Here is a 20,582-nt window from a genome sequence, read left to right on the forward strand (position 1 = left end):
CTGTGTAGCAGGAAGGCGGGGCATACGACTGAATATTCATATTACAGTCGGGTTTTATTCACATTTATCGAGGTCTAAAAAATACGATATACTCGCGATTGACAAGATGTTATATACATTTTGTGAGTATAAGCGTTTCAAAAGATGCTCCATTTTATATCCAAATCTCATGGGAAATTATAAACATAGCCAATCTTAAGTCAATTCACCCTACAGAAATGTAATTTTTAAACCATAACATGCCAATCATCAAGTAGCTGGAAATCTTGACCTATACTTGGATCCCTATTTTGAAATCATGTTTTAATACTCTAATACTACTTAAAAACTCTACTTTGAAAACCGACCTTTTTTTTATTCACTAGACCTCACACCTTGCCACGTTGTGGCATGTTCTAGGTAATTTGCTCTTGATTTGAAAATATGCTGTTCCTGTCACTGTATTTAAGGGATTAAATTAAGATATACTGATATGTGCCATCACGGACCCTGCTAAAATGTCACATACCCCCATATGTGCCTTCAGTACCCCCGTTTTGGAACCACTGGTCTATTAGAACGAACGCGTTTTACTAACGTTAAAGAGCGTTATTAAATAATTAATCAATCAACTAAAGAATTGTTTTGTGTTTATTAAAAAAAAAAGATCAAACACACGTCGTAAAAAAAATCATTTCTGCAGCGGATGCCGCCTGTAGCGAAAAGAGAAAGCGAGCACATCTGTACATTGTGGTATCTTCCTCGTTGCCATGACGACCAGGGGGGCTGGCCTCGACCACGTGACAGCAGCAAGCAAAACCCAGTCGCCTTGCGTGCGTGTCGCGGACAGTTCGGCCGCTGTCGAACCGAGCAGAGCCGAACCTCCCCCTGTCTTCTGGAATCAATTCCAGACGGGAAACACATAGATAGGATGGAGCTCTCGGCGATGGGCGACCGCGTCTTCGCCGCGGAAGCCATATTGAAGCGCCGCGTCCGAAAGGTGAGCCGGCCTCCGCCTCCACGGTTCTCCCGCGTGTTTTGACAGATGTTATCCGCGGGAAAGTCGTCCGTCTTCGGCTTTCTCTCTGGCGTCGGAGGCCTCCGGCGCTTGCTAAGCTACATGCTAAGCTAGCTCGCCAAAGTCTTCCGAGACGTGGCTGCTGTTGTGAGACTTTTGCCCTGCAGTAAAAGTAACACAAAAGAGGCTTGCTTGTGAAAGAATGAGGCCGAAGGGAGGAGTGTTTAAAATGGAGCTTGATTTATTTGTCAGCTTACGGTGGCTAAAGCTACGCGTCTATGGTGGGCGTGCATATCACAGATGTCTGTTGCCTAACGTGACTTTTGTCTTTCCTCCTGCAAGATGCTGTTTAACCACGACTCTTCCTCTTTGTTTTAGCCGACACTTTTCTAGTTTGAGGATTTCCAGTAGCCCCTTCAACTTTGTTAGGGGCCACAAGGTCAGTTGTATCAGTCAAAAGGCTGTCAACAAAACCAGGGGCGTGCTCAGGTCAAGTGTCAAACCCCCCACCCCTAAGAAAGAAAGTAAGAAAGAAAGGCCTCCTGTGACCTCTGAATGGCCCTTTAACTCAAAACTTTCCCTAAGCATCTTGCCATATGTCTTGGCTACTCACTGGTTCTCAATTTTGGTTCAGTGTAAAAAAATCTTTATATATCCATCCTCATATCAATATAAATAAATGGGTACCAGATAGACAGCAATACAACACAACAATAAAGAAGAGAATTATTATTAAAAATAATCCAGCCAGATCCCTATTGTTAACAATTCTCTCTAAAAAAAAAATCCCAAGGTGAGCATGTTTTGCAAAAAAAAAACCTTGAAGAAATGTGCATGTATTTTTAAATTGCAGAGCCACAGTATAACGTGAACACATCCTGTGCGTTTATCTTACAGGGGAGACTTGAATATTTGGTGAAATGGAAGGGATGGTCCATGAAGTAAGTGCTTCTTCGACCAATCACGTGTGTCATAAAGCCTATTTTTAAACGTCTAAATATAGATGTTTTTTCAAAAGGTATATTTTAAGGTGTAGCCTGTTTTGATGTGCTCTTATTGCTCATTCAGGGACTGCACCTGGGAGCCGGAGGAAAATATTCTCGATGACAGGCTGATAATGGGCTTTGAGCAAAAGTGAGTCAATGGCATCGCTTGAATTTTAAAAAAAAATCATTTTCACATGCAAAGAAGTACTATATTTCTGCAACTAGAGAAAGGCATGTGTTTTATGAATCACAGCATTTTCACACTCGTTATAATCCCCCCCGCAGGGAACGAGACCGGGAACGCAGTGGCCCAAAAAAGCGGGGGCCGAAACCCAAAAATGGAGCGATAAAGGTTAGTGAAGACCACGCACTGAACTTCAAATCAAAGTTCAAGACAAGTTACCGCACGACACAACATGATGATAGGTAGAGCTGGATGTGAGTGGTGATAAAAGCTCCAAAACGTTGAATTTCCATGATAGGGGCCCCAGCAAATTTTCCCATTTTTGTCCGTCTAAGAAGTGGCCGTTTGCTGTTAACATGATAGTTGCTGAATGTGCATCAAAACTGTGGATGACAGATCAATCGTCCTCGAATGGTGTTGAATAAAAAAATTCCAATCTTTTACTGTTTATAGGACGCACCTATACTTTTGGCCTTCATTTTTGGGGAAAGAGCGCATTAAATTTGGGGAAGTCCAATATTCATGACTTTAAAAATTATTTGGTAACATGAATGCTTCTTTGCAGCCCCAGAAAGGAGAAACAAGCACTCGATGCACAAAATCCCGCCAAGCGACATCACGGCCCGCTTCCAGCCGAGCGACTCCTTCCCCTTCTTCTTCCTGTCCCTCGCCTCACTCTTTGGCGCCGACATCCCCGAAGCTCAACTCCCTTGCCGCGACCCACAAGCTAAAGAAAGACATTCATCGCTGCCACCGCATGTCCCGTCGTCCCCTGCCCCGCTCTGACCCTATGGCGTCGTCTTTCTCCGGGCCCGGCGGCTTCCCGTCCCGCCCCCACGCCTCGCCTTTCTCAGAGACGGTGCGCATCCTCAACCGCCGCGTAAAGCCCCGCGAGGTCAAGCGCGGCCGCATCATCCTCAACCTGAAGGTGATCGACAAGCCGGGGCGCGGCGGTTCGACGGGTGGCGGCTCTCGAAGTCTCCCGGGGGGGCGCCAGAACATCCCCTCCCGCAATCGGATCATCGGAAAGAAGGGAGAGGCTCCTTACAGACCGTTCCAGCCCCCGCTTAAGATGCTCGGCTTCCCCATGTACGGGAAGCCTTTCGGGCTGCAGTGTGGCGGTCCCCTGGGCTTTCACCCTCAAACGGGGTCCTCCAATGTCGGGAATACCCGTCCCGCCCCGTCTCAGTTGCCGCCTTCCCCACCTTCTCCCCAATCCAGTGGGAATCCGAAACCTGTCCTGCCTTCTAGTGAGCCAGCACAATCCAAAAGTCTTGCAGATTCCCCAAATATTCCCCAATCTGCTCCGGCCAATCCTACCGCGTCGCCCACCATGCCCGCCGGGGAGGACGCCGGCGAAGCCCCGGGTGCCACCCCGCCCCAAGGAGACGGCGGCCCGCCAGAACAAGCCAGGGTGCCCGTCGAGGGAGATCCTGACTGGCGTCCGCAAATCGGACCGAGCTGCAAGAACGTGGTGGTCACCGACGTCACCACCAACCTGGGCACCGTCACCATCAAGGAGTTCCCCTCCCCTGCTTCGGGCCCCGCCTCCCCCATCTCGGCCGAGGGCGCTACGTCGCTGTCGCCATGCGCCGCCCCTGACACACCAGAGACCACCCCGCCAAAGCCTTAGCAAGTCATGTGGTACCACCATTCAATATCATTGCCGCTTCATTGTCTAAGAAGATAAGACTACGCACTTTTTGCGAGGTATTAATTTAACAAAGTGGAAAAAAGAAATGGGACAGAGCCCTGCAGTGATTGGGTAAAAACCATGAGTCATTGACGCCCCACCAAGAAGATTTGTTCTAGTTTATCAAACCATGAAAATATTACAAACTATAATCCCATTTCAAACTCTACTTAAAACATTTAAATTCTTATAGTCCTATAATATTCTATAATATTAATTATCCTATAATTTATGCTGGTCTGTTGTTCCTTAGCAAAACAGAAAGTATCAGACCAACAAATAGTCCGTTCGCCCTGACCTAACCCACGTTTGCATTTTAGGTCATTTTTTTTAAACAAACTAAGAAACGTGTTACAGTTCTTAACTTATATGTGTTGCTATATGTCAATTTTTGAGATCATCCATTTTGATTTGAAGCAGCCATTTCCTTTTCGTACTTTGACTGGGTAATTCAAATGAGCTGCGGTGTGAATAAAGTGTTAGAGACGGGTGGGCGACATGAAGTTGCAAAGCCGATTGGCATCTAATATGCATTTCAAATGTTGATCACAACAACAACAAAAAAAATAGGGAGGGGGGGGGCTTTTATTCTCGCTGGGCTTACTTGGGCTTGTGGCTTGCATTAGTGTACATCCGCAGGGCTGTTCCTAATATTTTCAAACAGTGTAAATTAGAACTTAGAAGTAGGGCTGGCAATGTGGCCAACATTTATTTAAAGGTTTGATTTATTCAAAAAATCTGTGCAAAATGTTCAAACTAAAGTATACTGATTTGAAATCAGTGTTATAAGCTTAACATGCATTGCTTTAGAAAAAAAAATGCTAGCCTAGCTTGTGCATAACTTCCCTTGTGCGGTATTTTGTCCGATCTTTAAAGGGAAAGCCTTGAAAGAGGACACTAGGGAGCTGAAATTTCACCCAGACGGTGCCAACATGTCAACGTTTAACATGGCACAATCACTTGGTTATTACACTACCAGGATTGGGCCATCTCTTGGCTATAATACTGCGAGAATGTGTATGAAAATGTTCAAGATATTTCCCAAGGTTAATAGCTACAATACTGCAGTCAAACACATTTTGCTAAATTAATACCTCTACAAAAGCGTTGCTTCAGGAAGAGTCCAAACGAAGCGGCGTGGTCTTTGACTCCAGATACAAGTAAATTCCGCCCATCCACTGAATCGTGAAACGTACTTGAAAGTGTATACCTTGAATTCCACGGCAGCTACTCGGTCCTACCTGCCACTTGGCTACAGCCCGTGATGCATTCACGCGCTCTTGGACAAAGGCTCATTTGTGAAGTGTGTGAAAGAAGTTTAAACCTCCCCGCTGACTTTTCTTCAAGCGCACGTCCTTCCGATTTGGACGTGTTTTTGCACTGAACACACTGCAGTACAGTGAGGTGATTCATGAATGACTGTCTATAGACTATGTAGTTCGTCAATGCCTTTCACTTTGAACGCATATACAGTATACACAGCGAGTACATGCGAGTATTTATATGCACGCGTAGTAAGCCGCATCGGTAGACTTAGCAAGTTATGGCCGTCCTCACCGCCTTTTTTTCCCTGCTTGCCTTGACGATATCCCTTAATTTCTTGATAGCGTGTGTCAAGCTCGGGAAGGTCCATATACTCCAGGATAACTAAGATGGGACGAGACACAAATTCCATAAAATGAGATTGCTTTCGTGGGAAGACATTTTTTGCTAAATTTGTAATATACTGTAAAATAATGACAACTATAGATGTTCCAGTTTTTAGTGGTTTTGATCAAGCAGACAAAGAAAATGAACTCTTTCAGTGCTGTGGACGAGAATTTTAGTCTTTAAAAATAGTAATAATAATAACATTCTCATCAAATACATTATTTTATGGAGGGTAGCTGACAACCTTGACTAATGCTTACCTAATATAAGCCAATTGAGCACTGTAGTATAAACTGTGACCATTGGATGGCAGTGTTTCCACACTTAAAGCTATTACCTACATGCAATTTTAAGTAAGGAATGGAAATCATTCTTCCATATGATACCACCCATATTGATATAGTACACAATATTCTGTTGGCCTTAATGAAAATACTAAGTATATTGGCCTTCTCGAGGTTTCCTTTTCCGATAACGCTCGGCACTGAAAGCGTTAACAAACTAGCTATCAGGAAAGGAGACAAACTGTCTGCCAATATTTAACATTTTAAAATATTTTTCTTTCACTGCAAAACCTGTAGAGCTGCAGCAATTGAGTATTTTGGTATTTTGAGAAAAGTAAAAGAAAAAAATACTTTTACTCTTTTTGCTTGGTGAAAAACAAAACACATTTGGTCTTCATTTTTTAATGACCATTTTTCATTTACGGACGACTAATTTTCCGATCTTTTGACAATCAACATCTCTTTATTTACATGAATACAAAATGAGATTTTAAACTTTGCAATGAAAGCGATACCAGATAGCACATTTGAGTCAGCCTAGTTTGTTGAAAAGTGATCAGTACGAACGGCGGCTATCAGGCATCAAAGGGAGTAATTTGTGTCAATTAAAATATCTTGAAAGGTAATCTAATTTTTCTCGCCAGACAATATGGCGCACTCAAGCTACTTTATGTTAGACGTTGCGATAAACGCTGGCGACAGGCATCGTACAATGCAATAGTGTGTGTACCCCATGTCAAAAACAGCCCAAAAAAAATAGATCTCATTCGACAGACGAAAAATCTGTTGTCGTACGAGATCTCGTCCCATCGTAATGATAACCTTAACGATTTTCCTGATTGTTTCGCCGAGTCGAGACCTCCTCAGACCTTGATACGCTCTTGTACCGTCTTTGTTATACAGTATTACAAACATCCCCCAAATACGTTGCCTTACAGCTGCTCCGTTCACCCCAAGCCGCACTCGAAGCTTCGAAGAAACACTTCCGTTAGCCTGCCACAACTTAAGCATGAATACGAAGACGTAAGCTTGCAAAGACGTCTGCTCTTGTTCTTCTGCATACTGGATGGTTCTCTTTGTTGTCAGTACTCATCGGTTCATTTGGGAGGGGGTCGTTCCAAAGAAATGTCACACATGAAGAAACGAACGCGGCTTTTGAAGTTGATCTTTGGAACGGGCTCTTCCGAGGAACGTTTATTACCGCTGTGTTTAAGTTGTGGGTAGAAGTTGTGTAGAAGTGTATCAAGGTGTTACGCAACTAGGCGTTATCGTCCTTTTCTGTTGTCATAAGGGGTAGCGCAACTTGACTTAGTGGCCTATATTTCTACCAAATAGGGCTTATGATTTGTATGCTTTTTTTTTTTTTACCAGTGTGTTCCCTTTGTTGTTTTTAATGAGTTGCTCCTTATATAATTTCCAGTGCTTTATTTAGCACTATTTTTTAAAAGGAAGGATCCTTGGTAAATGAGTAATGTGTTTTTTAAGCATTGTTTTCTTTGTACTGTATTACAATTTTGAAATATGCATAATTACGTTCAATGTGATGCAATTCAACGTGGGTTTGAATCTGAAGCCTGTTCGTTTATGAGTTCTGTACACGGGTGACATTGTAATGTACGTATCTTTCTGAAGCATGTTTTCAATTGTACAAATGATATATATTCATGTGTCATGTTATGTGTTAACTCGATGCTTTCTGCGTGTTTTTCCTTTTACGGGGCTTTAAATTAAAAAGCTGTCAAGAAGCAATTTGCCTCATTTTTTTTGAAAATACGCTATACACTGAGTACCGTTATCTCAACTGCATTCTTAAATTACAAATACTACTTTCTGGCTTTGGCGCCATCTTGTGGCGATTTTTTTCAACGACTAGGCCTTAAATTCACTTGTTTTTGTCATTTAGTTTCACTGTACTTGTAATAACGAGATACTTATTTAGTCATTTTCATCCGTAAAAAGGTATTATTGTCTACAATTTTCATCTTGCTGCTGACCAGTGCTTTACATGGGAAAAAATAAGTTCTGCTACCCCTTATTCAACTGTTACTAGGTAAATGCACTGGGTAACAAAGTTGATCATTAAACTTGATTAAAAAATCTTGTAAAATAGATAAGTTAATAATAAATAATTACGCCTGGGTTTTGAATATCTGAATGTATTTGGATGTATCTCATGACTTGTGCCTACGTGCCAATCAAAGCTCAGGTTCTGAAGGTCACATGACCAAACCCAGGCTACAGGTGAGCCTGATTGATTTTTACTTGAGCAGCTGTGACGCCAATTTACGTCGCCAGCAATCGGCAAAATGTGTTTTTAATGTTATCTGCACGTGAAAATTGTTACTTATCAAACTAATTGGCCAAAAAATATTACTTTTAGGCTTAATTTCTAAATAACGTTGCCCTTAAAGATTTCGGAAATTTGAGGAATAATCCTTATGGTTATGACTAAAGAAATTAAGCATACCAAACTGGGGTTAGTTCCATTTTCCTCCTGTTCAATATTTGCGTTTGTCCGGTTTATTTTCGCTGCCATTTGCCCTCTTATAAATCATTAAAGCAACATTCCGCAGAGCGGCGCTGTTGGGCTGCACAAGAGGACATGTCGGCTTGCTTCACGAAGGCTTGTTTAATGTCAACCTATTATTTTCTCTATGCGTCCTACTGTTCTGATATTACTTGAGATGAAACGAAAGGCGTAATTCACACGCCTGCAGCGCGTGTCCTCTATCGAAAGGCCGGACGGAATTAAAGTCGTCCCCGTGGTGTCATCTCATCAGTGGCCCACTTCTGTGCGAGTGCGTGCGTGCGTGCGCATGACATGTCGGCCACCTCTGGAGATTAAACTGCAATCTAGGCTGCAGGTTGCACCATTTATTAACTCTCGTGCCTCGCTCTAGTAGAGTACCCTTAAGCCTCATTCCGAGCATATTGGCCTGAGCAAAGAAGCCAAACGATACTTGACTTGTTATGGTCAGTTTCCACCAATGAATGAAAACGCCATTAATTCGTTCCACCGTAAAACACGTTTTATATACCGGGATTTAAAATAATACGGTGAAAATACGGTAAAACTAATAACTGTATCAGGAGCGATGCTGCAATTTAAGTTCATTGTTCTGCTGCTCCTGAGCTGGTAATATCCTCTTTTATGTCCACTGTGTTGGACATTTGTTTTTGGCCTTTTATCTTTTGACTCATTCGAGCTACCCTACTAAGTCCCAGAGTGCTCAGTTGAGGACATCCTGGCCTTTCCACCGTTGTCTCATGCGTAATGCATGGGATGCATTTAACTTTGCTGTCTTGCTGAGACAAAATAGACACAACATTAGACACTAATGAAAAAGCTGGGTCTCAAGAGGCTATCAGCGCGTCAGTAAAAATAGTAATTAGTAAAACTAGTAAAGGATAAAAATATATATTCCTGTGGGAAGTTATATTATTATTATTATTAATATTATATATTATTACAATATATTATCAGTCTACATGGGTTGCTTGACTGTTGGTGTACAAAACTAACTATTGATGCTAACAATTAGCATTTCAATGGCGCTGTAAGTTAGCATTAAGCTAAACAGACAAAGCTGTGTTGTTGTAATACTGTAATACAGTTCAGCACACTTAATGGTTATAAGTCTTTAGGATAACGATATGGCGTTTATTCGTCACGTTATTTCATTTTTAACGTTTCAGCTACAAAAGACAATATCTGACAACACTATGTACCACCACACTTGATCTTTTTTGACAGCGGTTTTACAGTTAAATTGTGTTCAAAGAAGTCCGTCACGCTGTCCAATTTCCTTTCATTTCTTTGATCATACGCCCACGCTTGGGCTCGAGTTAGTTAGCGTGATGTGGCTAACACACTAGCATGCAATTTTAGCGGTATGATTAGGTTGCTTTCATTTCAGTTCCAGCTCACTTTGTTCAACTTTTTCTTCTATATTTACTCATCTATACTCTTATGTCGTCCCCACCTCCCGCCCCCACGGCGTTCAACAAAGTAAAGCAATTGATTTATTCTCTTTCATTGTGTTTGAGAACTGTGAATGTGGCCCATTAATGTTTAATGACGTCTCGCTTCCAGTTTTCTCTAATGCTACGGATGTGTGGAGCCAAAGAAACAATGCTCATGATGTTGACCAAGGCTACGTAAGCGCTCATCGTTCCACTTCATTAGGTTACACAAGCTAATGTGCTCTTATACGAGAGCTGGATGAAACATTCTGCCTTTGTGAAGAAGTGTCATTTTAGCGGTGTAGTACAGTATGATGACACTTAACAAGCAGCATGTTGGTATTTAAAAAGTGGGAAATAGTCATCACCTAAAAGAATTACACAATTTATATACATTTGTTTGAACCAACTTCTAGAATGCTAATATATATATATATTATATATATATATATATATATATATATATATATATATATATATATATATATATATATATATATATATATATATATATATATATATATATATATATATATATATATATATATATATGACATTTAGCACTCTCACTTAGAATGTGCACAGTGCCCTGCAATTTTATTAGAAATGTATTTTAGACTGTGACTGCATATGAGTCATAAGATGCGTATGTGATAGAAGTTTCGTGCCTCATTTTTCTGTATTGTGTCTTCTGGTTTTATGTATGGACTACAGATGGAAAGTAGCGACTCGCTAAATCTGGTGTAGCCATATTTTCCATTGTGATCATTGTCACTGCCCGCTGTCTATTAAATAATATAAATTACAAAAATTATAAATGGAGACCTCCCTATTAAAATTCTGGAAAAAAGATGTATCCGTTAGGTCAGCGTATTGCCTTGCACTGGATATGCAATTAGAATTTTTTTACACTTTTTTTTTTTTTTTGCCGAGCTACATCCTGCCACACATTTACACATGCACACACACGTTGATCCGTCTCTGCCTTGTTTGTTCGCACTGCTGCTGCGGGTTCACCCCGACCAGCCCGCTGCGACTGACGCAGAGGCCCACGACTTGGCTCCTCCCCCTCCCCCCCTGCTCGGTCTCCATGGCAACGCCCAGAGGAGAGAGCAGCTTAGCAACAACACGGCGAGCATCCAGACGGCTAGATACTTACAGAGCAGGAGACATCCTTCGAGAGAATCCTCTCCATTTGTCATCGACGGGGATTCTTTTCTGAAGTTTCGGCACGATGAAGTTCATGGTGGTTCTGGTGGGCGCCGGCACGCTGGCCTTTCTCGGCGCCGTCATCTGCATCTTCGCCAGCGTTTATCCTCGCAAACGTGCGGCGGCTCTAGCGGACAACGGCACCCTGACGTCAGAGCCGCTCCTCCAGCCTCTGGAGCGGGCCGGCGCCGTGGCTCACGCCGGCCCGCTCGGCGCCCTGCACGGCGCCGACTCCAACGGGCTCGGTTTAGGGCTCCCCACGCTGAACGAGCTGGACCTCGGGGAGGAGAACGGTCGAGGCTCGGCAAAAGTGTTCAGCTACAGCCGCCTGATCTGCACGCCGGTTCCGCTCGGGGAATGCAAGGGGAAAGAAGCGGGGCAGCAGCCGCTGGCGGATGAGCCTCTCGCCGACGAGGAGTGGACGTTCCTTCGCACCACTGCGGAGGAGCTCCGGCAGATGGTCATGCAGCAGAACGACCAGATCCTCATGGACCAGAGGACCATCCGGGAGTTGACGGGCAAGCTGAGCGAGTGCGAGAGCGGCCTGGAGGAGGAGGACGGTGAGAGGGCCGGACCCGAGCGGAGCATCGGGGTCTGGAGCGGCAACCGGCGGGTCATGGCCGGGGACGACGTCAGCTCCTCGGCCGCCTCGCAGCTGCAGACGGCGCGAGCCGTGGAGGAGCTGGCACGGGCCATCATGGACCTGAAGGACCGAATAGAGAAGCTGGAGGTCAGTGAAGATTATTCTGTCATTCAGACCAAATACAAAATGTATCTTTTTTTTTTTTTGTCTAAAATAATAAAACAATTCACTAGCATTGTAGTGGCTAATTAGGCAATAAATATTATGATTATTTTTTATTTATACTGAAGTCAGTTAATAAAATCGATTACACTTAGTAAACTATTTTTCATTAACCAGGTTCTACACGAAACAGTTGTTTTCGATTGCCCAGGTCAATTTGAACTTACTGTCACAATACGTATCAAGAAAACATAATATGCTTGATATTTGTCTGTATAGACACTTTGTCATTCAGGTCCTGGAGAACTAAAAAAGCTGAATCAAGACAACCACACAACCACAATTTGTGAATTTTCTTCATTGAAAAATGACTTCGATAATTATGCTTAAATGCCGTGTTACTTTTAATTTTTTTCACAGTTTTTTACAGTCCATTTCATATGCTTCCCAGCTTCCCAAGCGGGACTTCAGTGCATTCAAATTCATTTTTTAAATGCGGAGCATACAGCCAAATTAATTTTTTTCAACATAAAAGTGACTGTTATTTGAGTACTCAATTTTAATGAAAACATCTTTGTGAACATTCTCTACAATTCTCTGCTTTATTAATGTACATATTTATTATACATTCATACATTTGTATTTTATGTAGGTAATGTAAGTGTTGAATGTTGAATTTCTAAATTACTGCATTTTGAAATACATTTTTCACGCAGCAAAATTGCAGGCTCAACATATTCTGAGCTAAATAATTATAATTATGATACACATAATTCAGAAAAAAACATTATATATATATATATATATATATATATATATATATATATATATATATATATATATATATATATATATATATATATATATATATATATATATATATAAACTGTATTAGGAGGTGTCCACCGCCCACATTTTTTCACACCGACACGCCCCAACACTGTGACAACAGCATTTCTTCCTCCCCTCTCTCTATATGCAGGATAGAGACATAAATAAAAGATGAAGCTGGCCAGGTTGAGCAGAGAAGAGGTCAGCTTCTAAACAGCCTGTGTGTGTGTGTGTGTGCGTGTGTGTGCGTGCGTGTGTGTGTGTGTGTGGGCTGAGATGGCAACAGGGGCAGTTCCAAGGTTATACTTCTCACTGTCAATTTATATCTTGGCCGTTCCTTCCTTGCCTCAGCAACTATGTTGATATTTATTCATCTTCCTTTGTAGTCTTCTTTCTTCCTAAGTGTTCAGGGACACAGTGTCCCTGTTATATTTCAAGTCACTTTGGCAATCCATGAGTCTATCGATATAGGTGAGTGTCTTTTCTGTTATGGTGAATTAGAAAAAACAAAAGAATGGTCAATGAATACAAGTTCAACTACTTTCTTCTTAGTTTAAATCTTATGGAGATGAAATTTTAAAATCGAGTAATTCTGGGTGAGTGAGTGTCCCAATACTTTTTATACCACAACAAAATCCCCAAAGATAGCACAAAGTGGCGTCCATCTGGGCGCATGGGTGGCGTTTTCTTTATTCTAAGATTTTAGTAGATGGCCGCACATAGAAAGTGGCGATTACGCCGTTGTTGGGGTGAACACAGGTAACGAGTGCACTGAAAAGGCTTCTCTCATTTCTTTCATTTTCAGTGCATTCAAGCAAAATTTCTCATAGAACTGCTCTTATCTGGTTTAAATTGTAGTCTACTTTCTGTCACCAAAATGTCATGTTTTCTAGAGGTATTCCGCTGGATCACATCAAAAGGCAATGTCAAATGCACTGATATGGGTATGATTTTGTGTTGTGTTGTAATAATGCACTTTGTTACTAAACAATTTGCCCTTCTCCAGGCAGAGATCGGTCCAGCTGCCTTAAATCTCTCCGACACGTCTACCGGAACAAGCAGCGGCAGCACCCCGGTGACCACCAAGCCCCCCACTCCCCCCGCCGGCCATGCTAACCCCGCACCCCCGGGCTCGGCAGCGGCAGGCCCCGGGGCTCGTCGACCGGGCTCTCCCGGCCCCAAGTCCTCGGCCAAGGGGGCCCCCGGTCGCGGAAAAGCTCCCTGGAGGGTTGAGGACCTGGAGGGTGAGCTGGAGAGAAAAATCAAAATGCTGGAAAAGGAGCGGCAGGCCATGAGGAAAGAGACACACGGGCAGTTTGAGAAGATCAACCAGGGGTTGGACACCGCCAGCCACCGTGTCAGCGAGCTGGAGCACAGTGAGTCAGCAATATATAAACTGAATAATAATATATGCGTTTTACTGCGCTTTTCAAAATGGTGCACTATTTTTTTTTTTTTGTCCACAATGCAACACATTCATTTTATTGTTCACATTTAGTGGGCGCGTCTCCTTCGCCAATATAATTCATTGACCTCACAGGTTTAGTATTTCAGAACACTGATATTAGGCCACTCGAAAATGTACACTCCCTGCAAAAATGGAAGAACCACTAATTGGGGCAGTTTGACCAGTTTGTACAAAAAAAAGGTACAAAAAGTCTACAGAATTTCATCATATATTGAACAGAAAAAAATAGAAGCTAATATATTTTATAGGCTTCACTTGAAGATGAATTTCAAAATTGCATTTGTTCATGGCCAAGAATTCACTGGACTGACACATCAATTAGGTCAAAAAGGAACAAACCCAACTTTTTGGGTTATCAATTGAAACAAAAAACACAAGACATCCCCCAAAATTGTCGCACAAACAACCACAATTCATTCATAATGTGAAAGTGGATTTTGAGACATCTCCCAAAATGCCATGGTTGAACATCACAAACCTTGCCTTACTTTATAGCACCATTTGAAATTCTCATTTTCAATCTTGACTCATTCTTTTGTTGAGAAAGCTTCCTGTACTAAAAACTTCAAGGGCAGATGTTATGTTATTCATTGGTTGAGATATTAAAAGAAATAGATAAATAAAAAAAAAAAGAGTACCCTTAAGTATGGCTCTTTACTAAGGGTTCATGATAAACCATATATATTTTTTAATAAGGCTTGCGGAGGAGTCTTTTTAGTCTCTGTTAAGCACCAGCGTGTCATCCTTCATCCATCTCATGCTGCTTTTAGATTTTCTTCGCTCTCTAGGAGGCATTATTGTTTCCGAGAGGCTGATCATTAGTGGAGCTCTTACAAAGAGAAAAAAAAAAAACAGCGTTCTTGTGTAACCATTTACAAGTGTCCCCGTTTTCCGCTCTTTAACTGTCTGCCTCTCTTTTGTCCATGTTCTTTTTCATGAAAGCCCTAACGGAGCCATCCTTCCCCGACGGCTTTGTGCTATCCTTCCCCATGCGCACCAACTACATGTACGGCCTGGTCCGAAAAGAGATAACCGAGATGTACGCCTTCACCGCCTGTGTGTGGCTGAAGGCGAAAGAAGGCGGGATCGGCACACCCTTTTCCTACTCGGTGCCCGGACAGCCCAACGAACTGGTGCTGTTGCAGGGTGTCCACAACCCTGTGGAGCTGCTCATCAATGATAAGGTACTAATCTAGATGCGGATCCGTCTCATCCACCGGTTGAATTTAAAATGCCTAAAAAAAGGTTTTAAACATAGATTTACATCGGTGTCTTGAGATACAAGTGATCCAACTGATGGTTATTTTGAGGTACGAGACTTTATTAGGGTTGTTTTGCTTTGAGTTGCAAAATAAAAAGTTTAATGCCACTCCCAGTTGACCTTTTGTCAGTTACTATTAAACCAAACATTAGAAAAAGAGAATTACAGATTTTAAATCTAAAAACAACCAAAATATATTACTTTATTACGAATGCAGGGGTGTCCAAACTTTTTCCTTTGAGGGCTGCCTAAAAGAACTATAAAACGTAAGCGCCACGCAATTATTATTTTTAACTTATTAAATAGGGTAAAACTCAGTCAAGCCAGCACTTTTGTCTCTATACGATTGGTATTTAAAAATAACAGCTACATCAAGGCTTACTGTGAAGGGAGATGAGGTAGATTTTGATTTTTTTCACACTTGCCTCACAATGTCTTCCAATAAACACTTTTATTACTTTTTTAGGATGCGAAAATACTATTAGTAAATGCCGCGGGCCGCAAATGGTCCCCGGGCTACAGTTTGTGGACACCTCTGATCTAATGGAAAACCCCATTGACATGCAAACGATCAGGCTTAGTTTTTGTGGTTTTAAAACCCTCTAAGTAGATATTTGAACAGAAATGACAACAAAAAAGGTAGGCAAATAATACTCAAAGGCTGATGTTAATAAACTAAATGACTAATATTACAGCACTTTCCTTATTAGAGGTTAGAGGCTGTTCTTCTTCATGTGTGTTGCTGTTGGGGCATTACTGCCTCCCAGTGGCCAGGGTGGGCACAACCATTCATTTTTGTATAGTTATACACTATATTGTATGTTTAAAATTGGCTTCATTGTAACGCTGTATTTGGAAATTTTGCAAATCCATGCTCACCCTTGCTCTCAGGTGGCACAGTTGCCGCTGTTGCTCCCTCAGGACGAATGGCAGCACATCTGCGTCAGCTGGACACTGAGGGACGGTGTGTGGAAGGCCTACCAGGGTGGCAAGATGAAGGGGCGGGGAGAAGGACTGGCCGCCTGGCACCCCATCAAACCTGGTGGGGTTCTCATCTTGGGCCAGGAGCAGGTAATAAGATGAGGGTGGACAGAATGTTCGGATTTTTCAATAGAGATTCATGGCTTTTCAAATCTATTTAGGTTTGTGTACGGGATATGGGACTGTGTGTTCCATTCCAAAGCATATCGGTTTTTGAAGCACACTGTGGGGAAAAATAACTCTTTCAAAAGCCAGCCTTCCCATGCATTTATACAGTTGTAATTTGCCATTTCCTCGCTTGTTTTATTCAAGCCATCTGCACTCACACGCTATCTGTAGCTGCATACGTTCCCTGAGAGATGAGGAGCGAAAACAGGCCGCCGGTTTTGCACATCGCACATTCTTCTGGGTTGGTTGTTATGAACGACATCTTGTGGGCGGGGAACTGTGAATGAAGTGGATGATAGCCAAAGACACCCTTGTGTTATTCATGGAAACTAGCGCCTACATTTTTGCAAGAGTTGAGTTGAACAAGGAAAAATGAACCTATTCCGACTTTCTTCTCATGATGGTAAATTTGTTTGTTGATGTAATCATTTTAAGGCTAAACCAATATCGCATAAAGAGAGATACACTACTAATAGGATTGCAGCAATGAATCATAATTTGATTTTTTTAAACCATTGCTGGCCCACTCATTACTCAAGGGGACTTGGCTTTTTTCTTTCTTTGGTACCCATTTATTTAGCGTACAGTCTTAGGAAGTCAAGCTAACCTCAGAAACAGGGGTTCATGCAGTGAGAAATTCAAAATAAACCTTCCCTTCTCAAATATCAAATGGCCATCTACCTGTCCATTGGAAGACCTTTATTTTGAAGTAGATCTTGGCAGCATGTTAATGGCTGACTTGGCTCATCACCAACATCATCAAAAGTTTGTTTTCATGAAATCAAGTTCCATTCAAACTATGCTAAATAAGGATTTACGCTGGCATTGCATTATATAGGACCTGTTGCTCCAATTTTAGCAGTGGCGAGCATGACTAGATGCTAGCAGTTTTAGCGACTAGCAGCACTCAAGTGATCCACATAAACTGAGGAGAGCCACCGGATTTCTTTTCAAAGGCAGTTTGATTGACATAAAAGACTCAATTGACATAGGTGCTGTTCCTACTGATCACTTTTTTTTTAACAGAACCAGACTTATTCAAATGTGAAGTGCAACAAAAATTAATTAATTAGAGAACAGTCTGCTGCTAACACAGTTTTAAGAAAATGTTGGTTATCTAAAAGTGTTTTTGCCTTTTGTTTTTATAATTGTTCTTTAATCAAGAAAATACGTTTTTTTTATCTGAACAGGTGATTTACACAATAGAATTTTCATTAGAATTTCAAAACATTCGATCTCTACAGCTCTAATTATTACACTCTTTTGCTGGGATCTGGTTTTTGTATCCTCTTTGGATAGAACCTTTCCTTAGCAAATACACATTGCTGACGGTGCAGCCAGCCTGAAAAATAAATTTGAACTAATCAATCAGAGTTATTAGTCTCCCAGACCTTATCTTGCCAATCTTATGTTAACACATTTCTTCTGATTGTCCCAACCCTCACCCCACTTTTCCCAAAACAAGGACACCCTCGGGGGACGTTTCGATGCCTCCCAAGCGATGGTTGGTGAACTCTCCCAATTCAACTTGTGGGACCGGGTTTTGAAGCCCGCGGAAGTTGCCGCCCTGGCGGAATGCAGCTCCTCTGTACTCGGCAACATCGCCCCCTGGACCGATCTGGACGTGGACGTCTATGGCGGAGCCACCAAGGAGTCCTTAGATCCGTGCCACGCCGCTGAGAGATCTAACCCCTCCAGCGCCAAGCAGTGAGAGGCGGAAGACCGCGAAAGCTCACCTAAGGTCAATTTAGCCGAGGGGTAAAATAATTTACTTCGGAATGTATAGCATTTGTTTGCAGCTGACGTGACGGAGCTAATCGGACGTTTCGAGCTCGTCTGTTTTTCATGTCGGTGTGTTCGGTGTTTAGTTCTAAAGTGAGAGGATAGTCGCGGGATTACCTTTGTGGGTGAATCAAAACACAAGCTTGTAGATGGACTATCAGTGCTATTTTGGGGGGGGGGGGGGGGGGGGGGTCATCCCTGTGAAGCGAAAAACCACAATCTGACACTTCGGGTCTTAAGGTTTTGACGCAGATATGGTCACTGTTGATGAAACCCTTTGTGTCCTCTCATTGCTCGCGTTTGAAACTGAAAAGACGCGTTAACATTCTCATGGAGAAACATACTTGTAGATTTTATACAGTAAAGTTCAATCCCACCATTTGCTACAACAGTGATCTTATACTGTAAACGTGTAATTATTGTGTGTTAATGTAGCCTTGCTAATGTCGCTCGCCACAAATACCCCACTGTAGCCTGACACAATCTGCAGAAAGCGGCGCTCTCGATCAATCCCAAAGTAAACACCTGATGTCAAGCTGAGCGCTAGAAGATTAAATTGTACCTTGGCTAAACCTCATAGAATGTTTTTTTTTTTTTTTTGCATTTGCATGGAATTGTGAGCGAGCACTGGATCAACAGCAGTTCAGTGTCAGTCCCCTTTGTGCCTCTCAGGCATCTTGTTTGGGTAAATTGATTTTCGCAAAATGCCGTATAAAGAGAAATATGAAAGGACATCAAGTCATTTAATTAAAATGGTTTTGCACTTCACACTTGATCCAGTCCAGTGGGACCTCCAGACTTGGACATGCATTTAATAGATTTCCCACAAGTAATAATGGCTTTAAATTGCAATGATTTAGTTGCATGGTGCATTATTCTTCAGTAATAAAGTGTCAAACAGAATCTAATGTATTGCTTCCCTTCTTTGGGAGGGATTATAACTGTTATAATTCATTTGGATTTTTTTTTGTATTAACTTCAAAAATGCCATCACCATTCGCAACACGAGTGGCATTTTCTTGCTGTAATGGACATTTTTTGCTGTTGCAATTAACGGGGCAGCACAAGGAACTCGTTTTATTATAGGGTGGAATTTATTTCCTACTAAACATAAACGTTACACTGTCACAGTGCAGTCAAGTGTACTTTGCTTTAAATGCTTTCTTATCTCAGAACATGAGTATGAAAGAGTATTAAAGCCAAACTCAAAAGAAAAAAAAATAAAGCGAGAAGGTTCTCAAACTACTGAGTTCATTAGAAATGAAAGAATTTACCAAATAAAATCATAGAAGTCTTAATTTTACAAGTATTAAAATATCATGGGAATAAAGTCATATATTTATATTAATCGTGGTAACATGTTAAGAACTTCCATCCAATCATTATCTGCTACTAGACAAAATCATATCACGGGAAAAATATCTTATATCATACTCTGAAAAAATACAAGTTATTAGGCGAAATTAGTCATAATATTAACCAGAGGAAAATCATTACATTTTAAGAATACATTTATATCACCGAAATGAAATAATAAGAGAGATCAATTTTGTAACAACACAAGAAATAGTTGTAAACAGTTGTAATCTTACAATAATTATCCGTAATCTTACAAAAATAAATTCCAGTAATTTCATGGATGGTTAGTTAATATTTACAGTTGTAAACTTCCTTGAGTAAAGTTGTAGTCAAAGAAAAAAAACAATTAAAAGCGGTACTGTTACGACATTCACTTATTCAATTTGAGTTCAAATCGGATTTGAATTTTATTGTGATTTGTGACTTCATAATTTTTTTTTTCTTGTAATCCTGTAAAATTTGAGAATGTTCTCAAACAAATTTCTGACTTTTCAATGAAAAAAACATACCAAATTAAATCATTCAAGCAGTTATTTTTCATGAGAATAAAGTCATATATTTATATCAAAAGTGGTAATATGGTGGAAATATTTTAAGAATCTCCACTAGAAAAAAAAAATCATATAATGAGGAAAAAATCTAACTAAATATTCTTAAAAAAAACAATGATCTTATTTTAAGAAAGTTTATATCAGCAAATGATATCACCAAAATAAAAACATAACAATGTGAGAACAAATTTGCAATATTGCATGAAATAGTCACAATTTCACCAAATATATTACAAATATTACAAACCAACATGACATGAATAATTTGCGAGAAAAAAAAAGTCATATGACATTCACATGGGTCAAATTAAAATCAGTTTCCAATTTTATTTTTGTAATATAAACTTACATGAATTTATTGCCCTGTTATTTGCCTTTTTTCCCCGCTTTTCAGTGTGTCCCTCACAGCTCTCCATATCATTTCTTGTATAAGTGCCCATTTGGACCTGTATCACCCACAACGGTCATTG

The 20,582-nt window shown here is 41.2% G+C and overlaps 2 protein-coding genes across 2 annotated transcripts; both read left to right on the plus strand.

Annotated features, from left to right (window-relative positions):
- Positions 1–813: 813 nt before the first annotated feature.
- cbx6a (chromobox homolog 6a) lies at positions 814–7,543 on the plus strand. The gene is made up of 5 exons (XM_088419632.1): positions 814–979; positions 1,895–1,938; positions 2,066–2,131; positions 2,269–2,335; positions 2,733–7,543. The coding sequence occupies exons 1-5, from the start codon at positions 911–913 to the stop codon at positions 3,798–3,800; spliced, it is 1,314 nt and encodes a 437-aa protein (XP_088275758.1). The 5' UTR covers positions 814–910; the 3' UTR covers positions 3,801–7,543.
- Positions 7,544–10,891: 3,348 nt separating this feature from the next.
- Positions 10,892–18,361, plus strand: nptxrb (neuronal pentraxin receptor b). The gene is made up of 5 exons (XM_088419631.1): positions 10,892–11,696; positions 13,549–13,918; positions 14,953–15,194; positions 16,163–16,342; positions 17,886–18,361. Exons 1-5 carry the CDS (start codon positions 10,992–10,994, stop codon positions 18,129–18,131), a joined length of 1,743 nt encoding a protein of 580 aa, XP_088275757.1. The 5' UTR covers positions 10,892–10,991; the 3' UTR covers positions 18,132–18,361.
- The last annotated feature ends 2,221 nt before the right edge of the window (positions 18,362–20,582 follow it).

Source organism: Hippichthys cyanospilos, chromosome 7, assembly GCF_059441005.1.
Source record: "Hippichthys cyanospilos isolate Australia breed blue-spotted pipefish chromosome 7, RoL_Hcya_1.0, whole genome shotgun sequence".
Taxonomy (NCBI): domain Eukaryota; kingdom Metazoa; phylum Chordata; class Actinopteri; order Syngnathiformes; family Syngnathidae; genus Hippichthys; species Hippichthys cyanospilos.

Bases quoted from the DNA above. Each gene is read 5' to 3' on its own strand.
- nptxrb (XM_088419631.1), top strand. From the start codon at position 10,992: ATGAAGTTCATGGTGGTTCTGGTGGGCGCCGGCACGCTGGCCTTTCTC. The intron at 11,697-13,548 runs GTCAGTGAAGAT...GCCCTTCTCCAG, and splicing joins ACCGAATAGAGAAGCTGGAG to GCAGAGATCGGTCCAGCTGC. The intron at 15,195-16,162 runs GTACTAATCTAG...CCTTGCTCTCAG, and splicing joins AGCTGCTCATCAATGATAAG to GTGGCACAGTTGCCGCTGTT.
- cbx6a (XM_088419632.1), top strand. From the start codon at position 911: ATGGAGCTCTCGGCGATGGGCGACCGCGTCTTCGCCGCGGAAGCCATA. The intron at 2,132-2,268 runs GTGAGTCAATGG...TCCCCCCCGCAG, and splicing joins ATAATGGGCTTTGAGCAAAA to GGAACGAGACCGGGAACGCA. The intron at 2,336-2,732 runs GTTAGTGAAGAC...GCTTCTTTGCAG, and splicing joins CCAAAAATGGAGCGATAAAG to CCCCAGAAAGGAGAAACAAG.